At 34.7% G+C, this 21,882-nt stretch overlaps 1 protein-coding gene across 3 annotated transcripts in view; it reads left to right on the top strand.

Moving 5' to 3' along the window:
• Positions 1–21,882, top strand: part of LOC135126635 (furin-like protease 2) — a 429,769-nt gene that overhangs the window by 178,015 nt on the left and 229,872 nt on the right. For all 3 annotated transcript variants that reach the window (XM_064052673.1, XM_064052672.1, XM_064052674.1), the window contains one exon: positions 6,436–6,540. In XM_064052673.1, the coding sequence (XP_063908743.1) occupies positions 6,436–6,540 (105 nt within the window). The remainder of the gene's footprint in view (positions 1–6,435; positions 6,541–21,882) is intronic.

Here is a 21,882-nt window from a genome sequence, read left to right as displayed (position 1 = left end):
AGCGGCAACGAGCGAATAAAATGTGATTTTCTCGAATAAATTCTCTTTTAATAAGTTCTATTGTTGTTTATCTATGGTGTTTTCATTATTGTTATGAATATTGACTTTTGAAACCAGGGTATGGAAAGGCGTAGCTCGAAAAAATGTACGTTTCAGCTCACGATTGACCCATCAGTGATCACTGATAACACAATAAATCCGTGTCCTGTGAATGTTATTCCCATATTTTGTTCTAGTTTACTAAGGACCAGTTTGTATAATATTTTAGCTGATATTAAGTTAACCACGCATTTAACCAGGCCTTTAGATACATCTAATCGGCGTAGAGTCGGTCACATGGTACTTTAAAACACCGTGTTAAAAATTTAACCGCAATTAAATATTTAATTGAGCTTCTGTAAACCGGATCTAAGTGATTTATACGAAAGTGGAAAATATTGATCCACAAGGTTAGGGACTTAGCGATTTTAGGAAGATTTTTTTATATATTTTTATATCTTCACGCCCCGGTCATATTCACAGTTGCAGTTGAATCTCCTCTCATCTGAGCCTTTTATTTTCAATTTAACTATACCTAACACCTCTAATCCTTCCACTATCACGGGAATCATGCCTTTCCGGTGCGTCGACACATCCCCTTCATATTTTCACCACGCTCAAAATACATTAAAGTTTATAGCGAGTAAGTGAACGAACGAGTCGTTGTTTATTTTGATCTGCGTTTAGTCCAGCAGCTTACCCAGCTCAGAGAGTAATCCGCACAGGGCAGGATTCCGTCGAGAAAGACCCTTGACATAGAAAAGCTGCACCACATTACGATGTTGGCTTTCGAAAGACCCTGACATCAACAACGGAAGCTCCATTCAGAGTAAGGTCGGCGTCTTTCTGATTTCACTGGCCATGAAATAACACCGCTGTTGGTCCAGAGAAATCGAGAGATTACTGTTTAATGAGGCGAGCTTTGAAATTTCACCACTCGTGGGGAAATTGTTAAACTACACAAGGGAGTATCACTGATGTAAAAGAATTTTTATCGGTTATTTGGATCAGTGCAACCGGCGGGAAATTGAATCTTGGTAGTACCTATGTTCTTATTTTTAGATTTTAAACTGTTTAAGTTACTGATATTTTCGTTGAAGTAACCCTTATTGCCAGGTCATGTTTCGTTTCATAAATTTTTTCTTAAAAACTCTGCGTGGAGATTTCCAGGTTCTTAGATGGTAGATATGCAAACATTCTTTAATAACTAAAAAAACTGTAATTTAACGTAACAATTTTAATGCAAGTTTTAAGCCGTGTTTTTTGTCTCTTCTAATTTTTATTTCCCGAGCGTAAGCTAAGGACGAATGGCCACTTTTATGTTTTCTCGACGTCTCATAACCTCTACAGTACGAAAAAAGTATAGTCTCCGGTTTGCGCCTCTGCTGTCTGTCTGTCTGTCTGTCTGTCTGGTGTCTGTATCCATTTTCATTAGATACGTAATCTTCAAAACTGCTGGAATGATTGTTGTCAAATTTTGTATGTATATTAGAAATATCATGTAGATGTTTAAACCCTAACCAAATTTTTGCTAATCATCCCCACCTACCATTTGATGATGTCATTTCAATGAATTGTATTTTAAAACGATTCGAATTGGTAATGCGCTGTGAGTACCTTTGTTTTGTGCTATGTAACTTTTGTCTGCTTTGCGCACCAGCCACGTGACCTCACATTCTCTTGAAAACCATGCTTTAAACGCCTTTCTGACGACTTCGAAAGCTGTCAAAATGTCAATTTATCAGTGTTATGGATGTAACTTATCTTCGAATGTGCTATTTTTTGTTTGGTATCGTTCGTTGATAATGATAATACGAACATATAACAAGCGGTCATGACAGCCACGTAACTTCACACAAAATGCGTAACATCATACCATGTTTTCTTGTACCATCGTATTATCCATGTCGATGATGTCATCACAAATCTTTTACTGTTGAAACTAAGAACGAGTCACACCATTTTCTCGAAAATGTGAGAATACCCACGTCATTATATAATAACTAGCTTTTCGCTCGCGTAGACGATTGGTTGTATTGAAGAGCATTATTATTTTAGACTCTTCTCTCTCTTTTGTCTTCTTCTTCTTGAAGTGCCTATCCTCTGTGGATGTCGGCTATCACATTTGCCCACATTACTCTATTTACCGCCGCTCTAAATAGTGCCATTGAGGTCAATCCGGTCCATGATCTTAAATTTCGCAGCCACGATATTCTTCTGCGTCCTGCTGTTCTATAACCTTCTATTTTGCCTTGCATTATTAGCTGTAAGACGCGGTATTTTTCCCCTCTCATTATGTGACCGAAGTATTCCAATTTCCTGTATTTAATAGTTGTTAGGAAGTTCAGTTTTTCATGAATTCTCTGCAAAATGGTTTCGTTTGACACGTGATGGGTCCAGGATACTCTTAGCATGCGGCGGTAGCACCACATCTCAAACGCGTCTACACGTTTGCACGATGCATCAGTGAGCGTCCATGCTTCCGCTCCATATAGGAGAGTTGGTAGTATATAGCTGTTTAGTATCCTAATTCTGGTTTTTATGTTAAGTTGTAGGTTGCATAATACATTGCGCATTTTGTTGAATGTGGCTCTTGCTGTTTCTATTCGATGTTTTATTTCTCGTGAGTGGTCCCAGTCTTCATTCAGAGTGCATCCCATGTATGTTACAGAGTCGACTATCTTGAGAACTGTGTTGTTAGCGGTAATTTGTGGATTATGGGTATTATTTTTACTGATGATTAGTATATGCGTTTTTTTGGTGTTCAATTTCATCTCGTATATGTTACATGCATTAACTACACGGTCTATGAGTCTTTGAAGTCCTTCGGCGCTGTCAGCTAAGCGGACGGTGTCGTCCGCGTATCTGAGATTGTTTACTATTTCCCCGTTTATTATAAGACCATCATCTGTGTTTTCCAATGCTTCTCTGAAAAGTTGTTCTGAGTACACATTAAACAAGAGAGGCGATAATATGCATCCCTGCCGTACTCCTCTTCTCTCTTTTGTACCACATGTTAATTCGGTTTGTAGCAGCGCCCTAAAGTCGTTAGGTTTTATTAAAAGAAATACGTCCAGCTTCCAAAACTTAGAGTGTTTAATGACTCTTTATAACGCATTCGTACGAACAAAACTAGAGTACTGTTCCACTATCTGGACGCCATTCTATAATGTTCATATTGCTGAAATAGAGAATGTTCAACGTAAATTCTGCAAGTATCTATATTTTAAGAAATATCATGCTTACCCTGTGCAAGGCTACCCTCAGGACCGTCTGTTGGTAGAATTCAATATGCATTCATTAGAATTAAGACGCAATTTTTCAGCACTTATAAGGTATTTCTTTACAAAATTGTAAATGGCTTAATAAATTCGCCTTCAATGTTGAAATATATTAACTTAAATGTACCGCGAATGAATTTACGAGAATTAGAAACATTTTCTTGTGAAATACCTAAAACTAACCAACACATGTACTCGCCGCTTTTTAATATGTTTACCATTTATAATCGTACTAGTAAGAAACATAAAGACCTGGACATTTTCACTCAGAATATGGATGCATTTATAAAAAATTGCAAACAGCACATCTTATGTATACCTTAGTTATAAGTGTAATTGTATATGTGTCATTTCATGTAAGTTTGATTTTTTAAATTATTTAAATCTCTTATTGAATATTCAGTATTTAAATTTTTGTATCTTTTCTTTTATACATTGTTGTAAAATTTCTATCCTCTTCTGGACCCACTGGTCTGCTGGATAAATAAATTATTATTATCATTATTATTATTAATATTATTATTAATGATATTATTATCAACCCTCAAGTAAAAAATATGTTGAAGGGCATTAATACAATTTCCAGTAAATAATAAATCGACATAAAAATAATTTTGTTCATAAAAACTTTGTCACCCCCGTTCATCTTGGAAAGGAATCTCGAAACAATCTGAAATACGTGTTTCATTATTTGTGTTGAAGAATATTCATATCAAGTTCCGCGTAAAAATTTAAATTTACGTTAGAAATATTTTTCTCATACAAATTTAGGCTCCACTTTTCACCCCTTTAGCGGTTAAATCTCGGAAATGCTTTAATACGTGTTTCATTATTTGTATTGGAGAGCATTAATTTAATATCAAGTTTCACGTAAAAATTTAAATTTACAATAGAAATACTTCCCATACAAACTTAAGCAGTACTTTTCACCCCCTTAGGGGTTAAATTTCGGAAAATGCTTAAATACTTGTTTCATTATGCATTAATACTAAATTCCAGCCAAAAATTTACAATAAAAATAATTTTCCCATCTAAAGTTAGCCACCACTTTTCACCACCTTAGGGGTTTAATCTCGGAAATGCTCAAATACGTGTTTCATTATTTGTGTTGAAGAGCATCAATACCAAGTTTCACGTAAAAATGTAAATATACAATAAAAATATTTTCCCATACAAACTTAGCCTCCACATTTCACCCCCTTAGGGGTTGAATTTTAGAAAATGTTTAAATACAGGTTTCATTATTTGCGTTGAGGAACATTAATACCAAGTTTCACGTAAAAATTTCAATTTATAGTAGAAATATTGTTCCTATACAAACTTAGCCGCCCAAATTTAGATACCACTTTTCACCCCCTTTGGGGTCGAATCTCCAAACATGCTTAAATACGTGTTTCGTTATTTGTGTTGAAGGGCACTAATACCAGGTTTTAAATAAACATTACCATAAAAATATTTTTGCCAATACACACCCCTTTTCGCCCCCTTAGGTGTTGAATATCGGAAAATGCTTAAATATGTGTTTCATTGTTTGTACTGAAGAGAATTAATACCAGGCTTCACTTAACAATGTAAATTTACAGTAAGCATATTGGTCCTATACAGATTTTATCACCCCTTCTCTAGGGGATGAATTTCGAGAAATCCCTTCTTAAACAATGCCTCCAGTATAAGATGAACATTCTTTCCAAATTTCAACTTTCTAGCATTAGCGGTTTGAGCTGGGCGTTGATAGGTCAGTCAGGACATTGCCTTTTATATATAAAAATATAGATTTTTTCAAGATTCCACCCCTAAGAAGATGAAAGGGGGTGACAAAGTTTGTATGAAGAAAAATATTTTTATGGCGATTTTTACTTGAAATTTTGTATTAATGCTCTTCAACACATTTTTTACTTGAAACTTAGCAATAATGCTCTTCAACACAACGAATCGTCTACGCGAGCGAAAAGCTAGTATACATATAAAATTGGACAACAATCGGTTCGGTAGTTTCGGAGATTACGTGTCTATTAAAAATGGATACAGACACCAGACATACAGACAGACGAAAACGGGAGACTACTTTTTTCGAACTCTAGAGGTTATGAAATATGGAGAAAACATAAAAGTGTCCTGTGGTCCAATGGACTGGATTACTATTCTTCGTTATCTTATGCTTGGGAAGTAAAAACTTAATTTACTTCCGGTGAAGTGCAAACTCCCCAGTTACATTTTATTTTGTAGATTGTCCATTATGCCCATTATGCGATTCATAAATAGTCAGGTGGAACAACGTTCGAGCGTTTAAATCTCCAATATTCGAACTATAGTTACATTGAAAACTACATTGAAGATTTTAGTTTTGTGCTTAAATCGTGGAAATGAACGGTAGTGTTCGTTTCTCGTTTGATAATTATTTGGTTAAATTTGGTATCTTATAGTTAACGTGATAGAAAAAGTTTAATCATGCATTTATAACCTCACGAAGCGTGCTTGTGATTTTCAGCTCGTGCGTAGATACTTTTTACAATTCTAGTTATAATAAATAAAGCAATATGGAAAGAAACTTTATGAAAATAAACCAGTTTTTTTGTCACATTGTTGACCGAATTGGATGTTGTCAGAAATAATTTGCTGCACTTTTTCATCTGAAAACTATACTTTGATCCCACCCGATAGTGATTCTATTTAAAAACTCGTGATGTCATCTCAAGACTTTATACCGACCATTTAAAAATCGTTTTTGACTCTAAATTAGGACCCGCAAAGAGCATCTTAAATTAAATTATTGTATTATTGCCTTGCCCTTCATGGTTAATGTAGTTAATAAAGTTTGGCACTTTATTTGAAATAGATTCTGAATCAGTAAATTTTTATGGATTCAAAACTAATATGCGTTAAACTATACCGATCTATAAGGTACCTTAATTAGCGATTTGTTGCCATCGTATGTATTTATATTATAATACTTTATTTACAATACAATAGTTCCCGCGCTGTCCGATTCATCTCGCAATATATTAAGATTATATAAATTAATTATGTGTTATGTATTTACAACATTAATAAGTTTGTTCCTGCGTAACTTTAGCGTGAAGTAAAGCCCTAAACTTGAACCGTTTTGTTTTTACAGGTCGGCAGCTTGAAGGGTTTCTACTTGTTCGAACACAAGCACGTGCATAAACGTTCCCTGCAGGCCAACGACTTCTACCACCAGTCGCTGATATCCGAGCCCCAGGTTAGTGATGTTTCTGAGCAAGCTAATTTACTTTCATAGAGCTTCCCGTCGACGTCTACACAAATTTCAATACCAATCTTGTTTGTACAGATTATGTTAAGCGTCTAAATGTTTTTAAAATGAGCCAAGGTAGGGAAAGTTTCCAAACTAAGCTTTAACGTATAAGAAAGTCATCGGCTCATCATTTAAAAGATTATTTTTTTCTGACTTGGAACAATTTACCGTTTGAACAATCTTTTATGCATAATAGAACATGTTTCCTAAAACAATTTTTCCATGTGTTCCTAAATCCTTAATACCAATTATGTTTTAACGTGCAAGTGGTAGTTGTGTTCTTCAGAGGCGAGAGAAACGCTAGGAACATCTCTTTACAGACATTTTAGCGAGTATAACACGGTCGACAAAAGTCGTCCTCTTGTTGTAGACGATCAAGTTGCTTTTCCATCATGCACTACTGACGACAATACGAAAGGACAATTTGTGTTCATCACATACTGTTTTGCAAACAGTTCCATACTATGTATTGCAGCCAAAAATTTTTCTGTAGACGTGATTAATGCTTGAATTTCACATTTCACATTTAGTCGACAAAAACGCACTTATTCATATCGTAAGACTATCTCTGGCCAGATAGCGGCTTTAGTGCAAATTATCAACAAATATTCACCATCAATGACGGTCAAACCGGTACAACCAATTGCAATCTACAGAATCACTCACCCCTACATGTGACACTCTAGTAAGTCAGTTATTTTGCTTATTTAAGTGTAATATAGTGTGCAACACATTTGAAATTGACTCTTTTCACACTTCTTTGACTTTCAATAATAAACGGCAAACTTGTGTGAAAAAGGTCATTAATAAACTTGTAGCACAACATACTTTTTCCACAATAAATCAAACAAATTGACATTCAGTTTTTCTGAAAAGTAATATTGCTTGCATACTTTTAATGCATTGATGTGTTTTTTTAAATCTGAACATATAGATTAAGACCATACTTACTTTCATATGCTTAGAGTTAAAAAAATGTCCAGGTATATGCAGCTTGACTGACAAAAAACCTTTGACGTTGTATGTTGCTTAGTTTTTATCAGATTCGAACGAAAGATAGATCAAATGAAATCGTTTCAAAAATAATTCATTCTGTTGTGTACTTAGCAAACAAATATGACGTTAAGGTTTTCACAAATAGTAGGCAGCTTTGTCTTCTTTTTAAATTGCACAGTATATTTTTTTGTTTATTTTTGTAGAGATTTGTTTTTAAAATATGAATGCGTAGGGAAAGTAAAAAAAATTAGTCAAAAAAAAAGATTAAGGGAGGAAAAGAAAACATCATTCTACCGAAGTTGTTCAAAATTGCCACTATGTTGCCCAGACATTGTTGACACCTAGAAACTTCATCGTTGCGTTCAATACAATATTTTGCGGTATGTCGTGACAGATTTCCACACTCAATCATTTTTTTGTCTCATTTTCGATAGTTTTAGTTTAGTTATTTAAATTGTCGATTATTTTTCAACGCATGACAATAATCGCTACATTTTTCATTTTCAGAAAATAAAATTATAAAATCGAATAAAAAAATATATACAGTTATTCAACTAAGATGACCGATTTGTGTTTTTAAAATAGGCAACCCAAAATACCGATTACACCTGAACCTGGATTACAAAAAATCTTTCAAAATTAAATTGTATCAAAGTTTGATAAATGTATAGAAACGTCAGTCAACGTCAGTGTCAGAAAAACGCCTATGCATTCGTTAACGAGAAAACCGACATGATCCTTAGTTATGGACACGTTATGGAGATTGTTGACTGCCATCTGTCGAAGACAGTTCTCAAAAAAATTAAATTAATTTTATTTTTAGTGATATATCGTTTATGCAAATCGAGTAAAAAATAAGTAATATATGGCGTCAAATATATTGTATATACGAGGCACATCCAGAGTGTAGCGCCCGATAGCAAACAAAAGACGCTCATGTTGAAAAAATGGGATCCCTCAAAGTGAATTATTTAAAGGCTCATGGTAGCTTCCTGTATCCGAAATTTTATCAATTTCATTATAATAGTTTTCGGAGTGATGTTTTCTAACAGGTTACAAGAATAAATATTGCGAAATTTATCGCCAAATCACTGAAGTAAATCAGAACTAGTTAATTAATGAATCCCCTGTAAGGATAAAGAGATGATGTGGAATGTTTAAAAATGGAAGAATTTCGGACCCGGAGAGTCATGATTGTGCATGACAATGCTTAGCCACACGTCGTTGGAAAAACCAGAAAATTACTGGAAAGATTTAAGTGGGAAATTATGAATCACCCAGCATCCAGATCTTGCTTGACAGTCAGTGATTTTCACTTGTTTATTGATTTGAAAAATGCTTTATGTGAAAAACGATTTGAAGCTAGTGAAGAGGTAAAATTGACTAGGAATAAATGGCATTGCGTGAACAGGCGGGAAAATTTTATGCAGCGGGTATACAAAACTCATCTTACGCCAGGAAAAATGTTTAGCAATAGGTCGAGACTGTGGAAAAATAAGTCAATGTGTGTAATGTATAATAGTAATTATATACCAAGGGAGATAAGACACTTTTCTGACCCGAGCTGAATTATTTTCCGAGATCAGAAGGATGGAGGGAAATTAGAAAGCGAGGGCTCGAAAAATCTTCTCTCCCGTGGTTTATAGATTTACTTTTTCCATTACTAGGATATTTACGTCCACATATACCTTTATTTTATAATGATAAAAAGTTTAAAGCAAATTATTATCGCTGATTTCAAATATCCGTAAAGAGATCAAATAGGCTTGAGCCTGTCATTTCAAAACATATGAACAAATAAGTGGAGTTTGTACTCCTCCCGAAATGAGGAAAGAGGCAGCAAATGTTGCAAATAATCTGCTGCTCAAAAAATCTAAAGATTTTTAAATGAAAGTTTATTCTGCGTTTAAGGACTGGTGTCAATCGAAGGGTGTATATCAAGTGAGTGAAAGTATATTGTTGGTGTATTTTGAAGAGAAAGGCTGAAGGTAGAAAAGTTTCAAGTTTGCGGGCTACCTTCTCTATGTTAAAACAAACTTTAAAATTGCGGGAGAACATAAACATTTCAAAATATTATAAGGTAGTTGCATTTTAAGACGGAAAGGTGATACTTATTCTGCATAGAAGGCAGCAGTTTTGAACAAGAACACGTTACAAAATTTATCAGTGAAGCACCGGATTAAATCTTTCTTTCCACAAAGGTAAATCATTAATTCCACAATAAACCTTCAAACATTACAAGCAAGTGCTTGTTTTAGGCCGTTTTTGTAATAGGTCATGCAATAGCCTGCAGGACGGATGAACTATGTAATATAAAAGTGGTAGATGTTGTGTTCGGAAGGATGTGATCATGATAAACATACCACACACAAAGAATAACTCTAAAAAAAAATTTGTTATTGTACAACCTTTGTGGAGTGATGTCAAAAAATACCTCTCTCAAAGACCTTTTCCAGATATGCAAAAACTTTTCATATCATATAAGCGTGAAAAGCCAACAAGGCAAAACATGGGACACAACACCATCAGCAGGGTACCTGCTAAGATTGCCACTTACTTAAAATTAAATAAAAAATCCAAATGAGTTTACTGGGCATACTCTGAGGCATATGTCCGCCACAATTTTCGCTAATAATGGCGGAGATATCTTGACTCTTAAAAGTCACGGTGGATGGAAGTCTTCCACTGTGGCAGAGGGTTATTTGGAACACTATCTTGGTCAAAAAGCACGTATTGCTAAAATGGTTCAAGGGACATCTATTGCTCCTGCACTACCCAGTACAAGCACTGCAATTTTTGATACACTGCCTTCTACTTCCATAACAAACACGGAAGTAAATATACCGGTGCAAAACATTAATAAGTAATTGATTTATGAATTTTTTCATTTGCAATTTCTAAATAAAAATTTCCAACCTAAAACCACTAAAACAGTTATTTGTCCGCACTACTATCAAAATTATCATATTTATGAATTATGATTTACTTAATATGTAATTAACTATACATAAATACAGCTTACGGCGTTACATAGGTAACCCAAAATACGATATTCATTATCTACCAATAGGAGAGAAATTTAATTTCACAGTTCGGAAGCAGACCACATAATGACACGTTCTCAAGCTAGTATTGAAAAATAGTATATTATTAGCCAAGGTTGCAAAGCCAAGCATTCTAGACCGAGCGCAAATTAGAACCCGAGACGCGCAGCGTCGAGGGCTCTGAAGCGCGAGGTCTAGAAGTGGTTTTGCAACCGTGGTTAATATACTATTTTTTTCACTAGTAGATACCATAAGACAATAAATTGAAAAAATAAACGTTCAATTTTTTGACGCAACATGATTTTGGTTTGATTTCTAATCAAACTTGATCCAAATCTTCAACACAAAGAAAACCGTTTATACTTGTCGCTGAGTTAATCATTTTATCCTCCACCGGCTACCAACTACCATGCGTATACTCAAGTAATGTTAGTAGCACAAATTTATTCATTTAAGAAATAATCCCATCAAGTATTGCGTACATAACCTTAATCTTCTTTTTGAACCCGTGATCGCAAAAGTTGAATTTGCTACCTCTAAATGAGTCGAGATTTGCATGCTTCATGACTGCTAGTGAAAAAAATAAATAATTGTTGTTAATTGAATAATTTATGTTTGTATTAAAGCAAAGCAAACTCCATTGACTTGAAATTCTGTAAACGCCATTGTTTTTAGCTTGAAGGGTAAACCTTAATTGAGTACATTGCAAATATGACGCACATATATGGTGTCGGCGTTGCGATGCAAATCTTCTATATACTTACATACACATATATTAATATTGTGTTATACATATAGGCTGATTTAGCTGAAGTGACCTCCGGATTGAAAATTTAATATCAATAATATCATCTATCTAAGCACGCATTGCTGTGTCACTGTCAATTTGCCTAGCGAGGTATTCCTTCGTAAACGATATTAACCTACGGAGTGTCTGGTAAAAACGCTAGATTAGCTGCAATTTTATACGTACAGCAGTATCCAGAACGAAGACATTCTACTCACAAATTTTTTTATGGGGATCCGTAAAAGAAGGAGTATCCGCAACGCCATTTGAAAATATGATTGATTTGCAAGAACGAATTGGGCAGGTATGTCACTCCATTCTGAAATTTTAGAACCCGTGAGTTATTTTTCTATAAACAGAATTAAAGCTTGTGAGTAAAGCGAATGTTGTTAAGTGGGTCATTTAAGGTGAATTATCTTGTATATACAGGTGTCTCAGAAATAAGTACATTAATTTTAATCCGTTATAGAGCTCATCAAAATCAACAACTTTTTTTAATAGCATTTTGTCAGAAACTTTTTAATTATCAAGTTAAAAATCGTTAAAGTTGTATCCCAGTTAAGGTTACCCGCCCATTGGATCCTCAGTCAGCCATGGACACTAATAATTTATGGTCAAAAACAGTTAACTAGGGTACGCATTTTTCTAATCATGTCAACATGACTAACATTAAAAGAGAAACTGAAAGTGCTGTTCCTTAATGGCACACGGAATTTCATCGGCCCAAATGTGGGTGTTGATTACACCTTCCCTCGTTTATCCCGCCTCATCAGTTGACGGTACAACAGAACAAAATTTGCTTATTCGTTTATTTTTCTATTAACCCACTCACAAAAGTTTTGCCTACGTGGTAAGTCTGTTGGTTTCAATAACTGAACTTTCTGGTCCTGAAAAGGGTACATATGCTCTCTGAGTATCCTCCAAATACTACTCCCCGATACATCACACTGGACAGTGGTGCGTGCTAGTGCCCGGTCGAGCTTCGACACTGTCCAAAACAGCCTCTTCGATGTTAGCAATTCTATTACTACGTAACCTACCCCGATTCTCAGCTGCAAGATTTGGGAGGCTCTATGAAAAAATTCTTTGGGCGCGAGCGCCATTTCCCCGAGCCTCACCGTAGGTTAAAACGATATCGGTGTATTCAAGATTTGAAAACAAAACCATTTTAACACATTTCGTGTATAAATTATAGATCTGTCCCAAACAAACTTTAAAGAGACGACGTTTAATAACATACACTTGGAAATAATTTCGGAGGCTTCCACCGTCGGAATCACTACTTCATGGTTTTCAGGGTTCGAACCGTGTAAATTGAGCTTTTGGGGTCAACGTTTCGCAAGAATTTTGAGAATTTCGCCTCTGGTATGGTTGACATACTGAGTTACCGTGCTCTTTTGCCTTATTCTTAACCCTGCTCCTGAAGATGCCACTTACGAAAATGTGCGAAACGTTGAGCCCAAAAACTCAATTTACACGGTTCCAACCCGGAAAACGAACATGTAACATACACTTGACATAAAAATGATTGTCAGTGTCAAAACGGTTGCTAGGGTACCTTCTTTATTCTTGTAGTGTCGTTATTATTTAAGTTATTATTTGAGGTGAACATAGACGGCTCGTGAATATATGGGTGGGAAAATTCTGTTAGTTCTGTTAGTGGTTAAAATTAATGTACTTATTTTTGAGACACCCCTATATATCCATATATCCACTTGTCGATGTGGTCGCGAATTAAGTATTGTCTTGGTTCTGCCCTTGTCGTGTATAAAGCATGTCGTTAAGTAGAAAATTAGATAAGCATTTCGGCCAGATCTTTATTTCACTCGTTCGAAGTCTGAACGTAGTATATCGTAATCTGAAAAGTCATTAACATTATTTTGTAACATGAATAATACAGTTTTCTTAAACTGTTCAAGTATCGAAGGTTGGTGACTAGCATGTCGATCACAGAAAGTTCATATCAATTGTAAAGAGTAACACATTTTTTTTTTTTCGAAATACAAAACCGGCCTTACCACCAGAATCATTTGTATACACGTTGCTTGAGTAGTTTTTGTACAAATTTTACAATTTAAAATAATTGGCTGTATATTGAAAACGGCCTATTGATTGTGTAAACTCAACAACAAACATCGTTAGCATATTCTGGAATTATTGAAATTTTTCACATTAAATTAAACACTAAAATAACATTTGGTCTTACTAATTTCCCTGGTTCATCCTCGTTATTTTCAGTAATTATGATTTGCGAATTAGGCGAACATGTTTCGTGTTTTAGCGCGAAATCTGAAAGCCAGCCCTTGAGGGAATTGTCGAGTTGTTGCGAAAACGCGGACGGATTTTTCCGGTTAAGCCCATTATGTGAAAAAGAGCTGTGGAAAAAATCGTGAGTATTATATCTTAATACCGCGTTTTTTCCGTTTTTCCCGGGCATTCTTGTTGAAAATACCTTGCGAAAATTAATCTCGGTACAATACGAGACTGCGCCCTGTAATTAATTGTATTTTTTCACATAAGCGGATTTTGTACAGCTGGTGGCCTTCATAAGGGATTAACATTGTGAAATGTCGATAAGCCATACGGCCCCCGCACACGTTTTAAAACGACGTTTGTTTGCTCGCGTTTTCCCCCCACAACGGTTTTTATTTCGTGGGGGGTGCAACGAAGGCCGAGTTAAACATTACACGTTTTATTTCACGTCGTTTATTCGGCTTGGCCGACCCTCGTTATTTCTTCCGTTCCTGTAAATCTCATACATAATTTTCTTTGTGCGCCACCTATAATTTACGACTTTATTCATGCAGAAGCCACTGCTTTCTTTATTAAGTTTTATTACTAGGTCGAACGTAAAACAGCTCGGACTGTACTTGCACTAGTGAGTTCGATGTTTTAAAAGGCGAGTGATTGGTATTTATGACGGGTGAATGAATGCCTTAAAGGAAACGTTTTTATTCTTATTTAGCTCACTTATTATTATGCTCTACTCGCAGGAAATTTACGACTTGTTCTTAGTTTAAAGTGGAATGCTCATTTCAAAAAAAAAAATAATAATAATTGCGTCACCTAGAATTTATATATATTTATTTCTATATACAGTTAATAATCACATTTATTTATACATATTCAGATGTTCCAAAATATAAAAATGGTTTCCTTTGTTTTTCCTCACGTATTTTTATCAAAATAAGTGATATGTAGGAAATGTACAAAATATTACAACAATCGGTCCGGCAGTTTCGAAGATCACGTGTATAATAAAAATGGATACAGACGTCAGACGAACGGACGGAAACGGGAGACCACTTTTTTCGTACTCTTGAGATCATGGGTACGATTTTGTTTCTCGATCGAAAAAAACTCGATAGCGATAAAATCTCGTTTGCTGATTGGTTGAGATGCGACACTTCTGTCACATTTCTCGATTCTGTCACGAAATCAAGTCTTCATGGAGTGATATTTTCTCGATAGCTCTGAGTGAAGTGATAAATTTTGGAGACATAACCTCGAAATTTATGTCAAAATAGAAGTTCAAAATCGTAATTCTGAGTTATAAGTTCTTAAAATTAAGGTAATTGTAAACTTTCGAGCATTTAATAAGCTTATATGCAAAGAATAAATGCAAAGTTTTGCATTTAAAAGCTACGCAATGACATTTATCGCAAGTGATAATTTATCACTTAAAAATATTGAAACATAAAGTCCCTAGGAAATGTATTTGGGAAGCATTAAGAATATCTGAAGTCGAACCCGGACTAATTGAAGCAATCAAATCCACTTACAAATCAAGCTGGAACATAGTGAGAACACTTAATTGTGAATCCCGAAGATTTGGAACAACCCAGGGAGTGAGACAAGGGGGGGTACTGAGTCCATTATTGTTCTTGATATTCATGAATGGCATCATAAATAAATGTAGTGCACAATCCCAAAGAACATAAGCTGGTTACCATCGATTAAGAAGCATTAAAGTGAGTGAATGTATATTTGCAGATGACATTGCACTAATAGCGAGCTCCGAGCAAGCACTTCAAACCAATCTAAACATTTGGGCCAGAGAACTATCGGTTAACGGAATGACAATCAATCTTGACAAAACAAAAGCCGTAGTCATATCCAATTCTCCTAAAGAAATTAACTTACTTCTGAATGGAAATAAAGTGGAGCAAGTAAAAGAATATGAGTATTTAGGAGTCAAGATAGATGAAGAAGGAAAACTACAAAAAGAACTAGACACTAGAATTGCGAAAACAACAAAACTATACCATTCCTTGAAAAAAGGTTTTATTAATAAGAAAGAAGTCAGTAAGAAGACAAAAATAACTATCTACAAGACGGTATACCTCCCTACACTCCTGTACGGATGTGAGACATGGACCCCTACTGAAAGACAAAGACACAAAATACAAACAGTTGAGATGAAGTATCTACGCAGAGTACAAGGAATAACAATAATGGACAAAATCAAGAATGAGACAATTAGGAATAATCTCAATGTAGAGAGCGCCAACAGTGTAATTGAAAGATCACAACTAAGATGGTTTGGACACTTAAACAGGATGAACCAAGATAGACAAGTCAAGAAAATTTGGGAAGCTAGAGAATACGGTAAAGTAAGAAAAGGAAGGCCACGTAAACGTTGGAATGACGTGATTTCTGAAGCACTACAACGAAGAGGAATTACCTGGCCTGAAGCGAAACAAACGGCACTCAGTAGAAAACAGTGGAGAGAACTCATCAGGAAGTAATGGACATCTATCCCTCAACACCTAACGGTAGAAGAGGAACCGGTTATATATATATATATATTAGGGTGACCCATCAGACGTGACATAAAACGAAACTTTTAAAATACATTGCTCCTACCCCTTCAATGGGTGCATTCGATTAATACGTAATTGCAGAAAAAAATGTAACACATTTGTTGAACTCTAAAGGGTCGCTCAAACTGTTTGAAATTTTAAAACCACTGAGTTAATGTATAAGCATACAACATGTGTTAAAAAACTTGTATAAAAAACATGACAAAAATTTATCAGTATTTTTGTATCTTAAATGTATTTAGGGGAAGAACTTGTGGGACTCGCATTTTTTGATAGCGAAATTTCTGTGGTACACAAAAAACTAATTTTTAAAGCTCTCACAAAACCACAAAAGAACTCAAGGAAAAAAGCGACAGTTGCCCAATCTGAAATGCTGGCAAATAAAATTTCGCTTGACTTGTCACTGAAAAAACAAAATGCTTCTTCGATAAGCTAGGGTTAAGTTCTAATTTTTTAAATATACATCCTTTATATTGGAAAAGTGATAATGAATATCAACAAAATGTTGAATGTATCAGTAAACTAAAAGTAGTAAATGACTGTGCTGAGCGAGGTGTGGCGCTTGTACAAGAATATAATACTTCATTATCGAAAAACGAAAGTGAGAAACAAAACGTACTACAAGTGGTACAAGCACATCGAAAAGTCTATCCGAATTGCAACAAAAATACATTGATGAATAATTCAATTAACTGTTTGCTTTAGTTTTACTTATTATACCGTTTTATAATTTGTTAAACTGTGTAATATGTGAAATAGAGTAATATATATTTTTGGTATTCGTACTTTAGTTATTCTCTTTGAGCAACCTTTAAAACTTATTTTATATGAATGTCCTTTTACATAGAGTTTTTTTAACTCATTTAGCAACTGTTCCGAAGGTAGGACAGATAATTTTTTAATTTTTAATTTTTGGGTCAGCCTAATATATATATATAATATATATATAAATATTGAAACAGTATCATGACATTTTTTGTTTAAAAGTGGAAATCTTGAGAGCTGATTTTTTTGCTTTTTTTGTGGTATCAAATTAAAACATGCAAAGAAACTGAAATGTTACGCCCAAAACATACATATACATACACTAGTTGTATAGAAATTATTTTTTGATTAATTAGAGCCATTGGGTTTTATAAAACCTATCATTTTTTTCAGTTGATTGCCAAAAATAACGACACAAAATTTTCAAATCCAAGATGTCATTTTTTTAATGTGGGCATTTTGTTAGTCCTTTAGACTGCTTATCCCAAAACAACAAAGTTTTATCACGAAATAATTTCTTGGAAGTAATCTAGCCTAAACATTACGCCATCCATTCACACATATAAATGACGATTAATAAGTTACATAACCGCCAGGGTCTAACAAAACGGAAATTGCTTCATAACTTTAAGGACCATAGAGAGCACCTAAACAAAACACGAAACTCCCTGAATTATTACCTCGTGTGCTTCAATAGCTCCAACTAATTATTTACAATATCCAAGCGACACTCCAGTTAATAATCCGTTAAAAACAGTCTGCTACGCTAATGGATTCTCTCATATTCCGCCTTCCTAAAAGAGCCCTTCCACTCCGACGTGTCGACTTTTTTCGATTTACTTTCAATCAGTAGAAAAACCTGCAATTTGTTCGTTTCTAATTCGAGATGCTCCGATCGAAGAGACGTACCGTGGGAATACAAAAAGCAAAAATTCGCAGCTATAAAACATCATTTTCTCTCCCTCTGAAATTCTCAATCACCGGCTTGTCCCGTATAATGTCCCACAAGCAACAAATTCAACCCTGCACTGAATTAAACATTCCGTCCGTTTCATGGCACGTCTCTTGCTTAATTCCCACTCTCAGATGTCAGATCATCCAGAAACTGTCGGTCTCTGTCGGTAAAGTCCCAGAGGCAAAAATCAAAAGGATTAAGGGCTGATGAGCAAACAGATCGTTCGACCATCCCACCATTCGGTCACAAATCCTCATCAAACGCTTTAAATAGTCATTTTTAGCGCTCAGCGCGTTCCTTTCCCCTGAAAAAGTGAAATTTATCGGAGATTCAGGAAAGGGAAACTTTTAATCCCAAGATATAATCGGCGATTCTTCAAGTTTGCGATGAGTTCACACCTGTTTGTTTGCCGAGAAGAGCTTCGAAATAATAAACAGGGATTATGGAACAGCACAGGGGGCACGAATAATTCAAGAAACAAATGGCCACGTTTAGAAGAAATATGTACCTCGTGTACCTCAAAAAATGAAACAATTTATTCACAAATACGGCACGTCATACAATTTAAAGGCGTGCGAGGAATTTATGAGCCAACTTTAAAAAATTCGGAGTTTATGTATGGTAATTCGAAATGTATACGCTTTATCTGGAGAACAGGCAGATGCCAGGGTACAACGGATAATTATGATCTCGCTGGGTAAATATTGGCGGAATTTAATAGCACAGAAAATCGCTCATTCGATAGAGAATAAGGGCCGGAAAATGAAAAAGTAAAAATAACGTAAAAGCAGCTATCTGTAGCACGTCACCAGTTGTATTCAGTGGTATTCATATTTTAGTAAATTTGACGTAAAATGTAGAAACTTAACGATAGGAATAAACATAAACACGAAAGAAAGATTTGTAGTGCAATTTTCAACTTACAATGCAACAAATTATAAAATATTGGTCCAAGTTATTTGGACAGAACTTGGCTTGCCCGTGCACTGCAGGCGAAGAAATACATATTCTTGGCAAATTATATAATTACATTTTGTGAATTTTATTTATTTTTTTGGTAACCCCTATAAGTTAAACTAAATATACCTAAGTGTGGATTGTTAAAGTACAGCTAAAAAACCATGCTGTGCTTATGTTTCAAAATGTGTTAACCTCATCAATATTTTGTAGATGTAGTGCAATATTATAATAACAGTACTGTATGCTCAAACTTTTCAGAAAATCAAGCGAGGCGTTCTTGATTTCATCAATAAAATAGATTACCTCATTTATTAATTTTTTTGGGTCACTATCTATAAGAAATTCTAGAAACTATTTTTTAGAGTTATTTATACAGGGTGACTAAAAAAATTATTGTACTGATAAACCACAAGTATAGAGTCATCAACTTTTTGGGAGGGGATACTTGGATAAATTAGTTATCGGTTGTGCAGGTCAGATTAAATTGGTAAATGCTATAATATTTTGACCTTTTTCCAAAAATCAGGAGATCTATAGTAAAAGTTCAACACGGGTTCATAAACTACATGTGCAAGAGTATCTTATTATATCGAATTTAAATAAGATTTAATATTGTAAGTTTTGGAAATAACGTCATCCCGTCATTGATGGTGGTGATTAGCCAAATTTTGGTTAACGTTTTATCATCTGTTCTACCACGATATTCCTAACATACATGTAAAATTTGGTAACAATCAGTCGGGGGTCTATTTGGAGACCAACAGATTGATGATGTCAGTTCAAAATGGTCTGAAATTTTGCAAACGTAAAGTTATCACTAGCATGGTAATTTAATAACACTGCACCCATTTTAGTTGATACACGTGTCTTTGCTAGAGTTTTGATGAATTCTGACTTCATCATCATCATCATAAGTATCACAAAATTTTGTTATAGCTAGACTCACTTGAAATACACGCAAAACATGCTTTTTTACTTGGACATACTTTAACCATACTATATTTTTATTTTAACTAATATTGGTTGTACAAAAATAATTCACAAACTAATAAGTATAACACTTGTGTGAAACCAAGGACTCTTATTAGAAGGCTACGTTGGGTGGGAGTGATCTTCGATCGAGAGCCCAGTGCAATTATAATAATTGAGCTTCACAGGGAAGCTTTAGTTTGACTGTTCAATTGTCCTATGGCTCTTCATTTCTATCACTGTTAAAGTTTTACTTGTTATATAGCATGATTGATTGATTGTTGCTACTGACTGGTGTATTGGTGATTATATCTTAGTGTAGTCACGAATTTGGCATTTCGCAATACCAATAACAAAGGTATAACATCATATCAATGACAGTTGATGTAAAACATCATTACACGCTTATGATGATTTGGCCACTAATACGAGTAGAATTTTTCAGGACATCGTATGGGGGTTGAAATGTTTTAGAAAAATTTTGAATTTAAGCCAGTGCAAATTTGGACATGACCTGCGAAAAACGCACAAAAAAGTTTACCAGTTAATCTTAAGCTGCGTTTGCGTTAAACAATGTGCGAAAAATTTCTGCTAAGGGCACTAAGGGCGTAGCGGCAAGTAAAACTTTTAACAGATATGAAGATTTAATATTTTCGTGGCAATGGATTGGAATAATTTTTTACATTTTGTTTTTAATTGATTATTTTTTAAACGAAAGTTAATATATTAACCTAACGTAGGTTTGATATGAAACAACCGATTTGAGTACAAAAAGTCGAAAAATACACCCCCAAATATATCCATAAAACGTAAACTCGCAAGTGATATTTTTCCGGGCACGTATGGGAAGAGCGAGTAAATACCGTTTTAATGTAAGGTCGCGACCTCTACGGCACATAAATATCCATCCAATATTTTTTACACATGTGTCGTATATTAAATATTCTGGCTGAGGGGATAAGCTTTTGCTTCTATAGCTAGCTATAGAACATTATGATTAATTTCGAAGAGATAAAGGAGCGGAACTGTGTAATGAAAGTTTGCGGGATCGGCCTACATACGGATCACAGATTCGGGATATTTGCTAATCCGTTCGCGTAAAATATTATCCTTTCGGTCGCATAATCGAATAATACGAACGCCGCACAGAAAAACCATAGATACTTATTTAAGCAGAAAATTGAAGCTTGAGGCGAAAGTCGTAAAGAGCGATGTCGTCGTAAACATGATTATCGTTGGCGACGTCAAATTAAAAAAGTAAGGGATGAAATGTCATTAAAATGTTTCCACTCCATGAATTATATAGTGGTTTTTTAACATATTCTTGTGTTTTGGGCTAGAATTTTCGAATTCTTCAAGAAATAAGTACTCTAAAATTATCTAGAGTTCCTACAGTGTAAGCCAGTAAATAATCGCGCTACTCTAGGAAAATTAAACGTGAGTTTTAAACATGTTGAAGAAATTTACCACGGCATTGGTGCTAATGCATTATTTTAAATATATAGTTTAATTACTTGAAGTTCTTTTCAAGTTAACATAGAATGTATAATTTATTCGCAAATTAATAACGCACCACCATCAGCATATCGCACCGTGAGAGCAATACTCACGTAACTCAAAACCAGCGTGTTTTGAGTAATGATGATTCCCAAATGTTTATATATTATTTGTATCTTAAATACCAAAGGCTTCGAAATACATTATAGTCGTATTGTCAATTTATTATTAATCGTGTTTTTATTCCTTTAGAGTAGACCCTTCTCCTCGTTATAGAAAACAAGAAATTTTGACTTACATGACTATTGCACTGCTACACCATATCAAATATTTTGGCTTGCGTGTTAATAAACTTAAGACAAGAGCAAACTAGCAACACATTGTAATGAAAAAAATATAACAAAACACAAAACGATCACAGTATTAATTCATTCAACATCTACATTGACCGGCAAAAAAAAACCGGGCACCCTGAAAAATTTCGCAAAACTA

Source organism: Zophobas morio, unplaced genomic scaffold, assembly GCF_036711695.1.
Source record: "Zophobas morio isolate AGI-343-1 ecotype UQ-CSIRO unplaced genomic scaffold, CSIRO_AGI_Zmor_V1 ptg000011l, whole genome shotgun sequence".
In the NCBI taxonomy this organism is placed as follows: Eukaryota; Metazoa; Arthropoda; class Insecta; order Coleoptera; family Tenebrionidae; genus Zophobas; species Zophobas morio.
The sequence above is the reverse complement of the archived record's forward strand: the minus strand, read 5'-3'. Positions and strand labels throughout refer to the sequence as shown.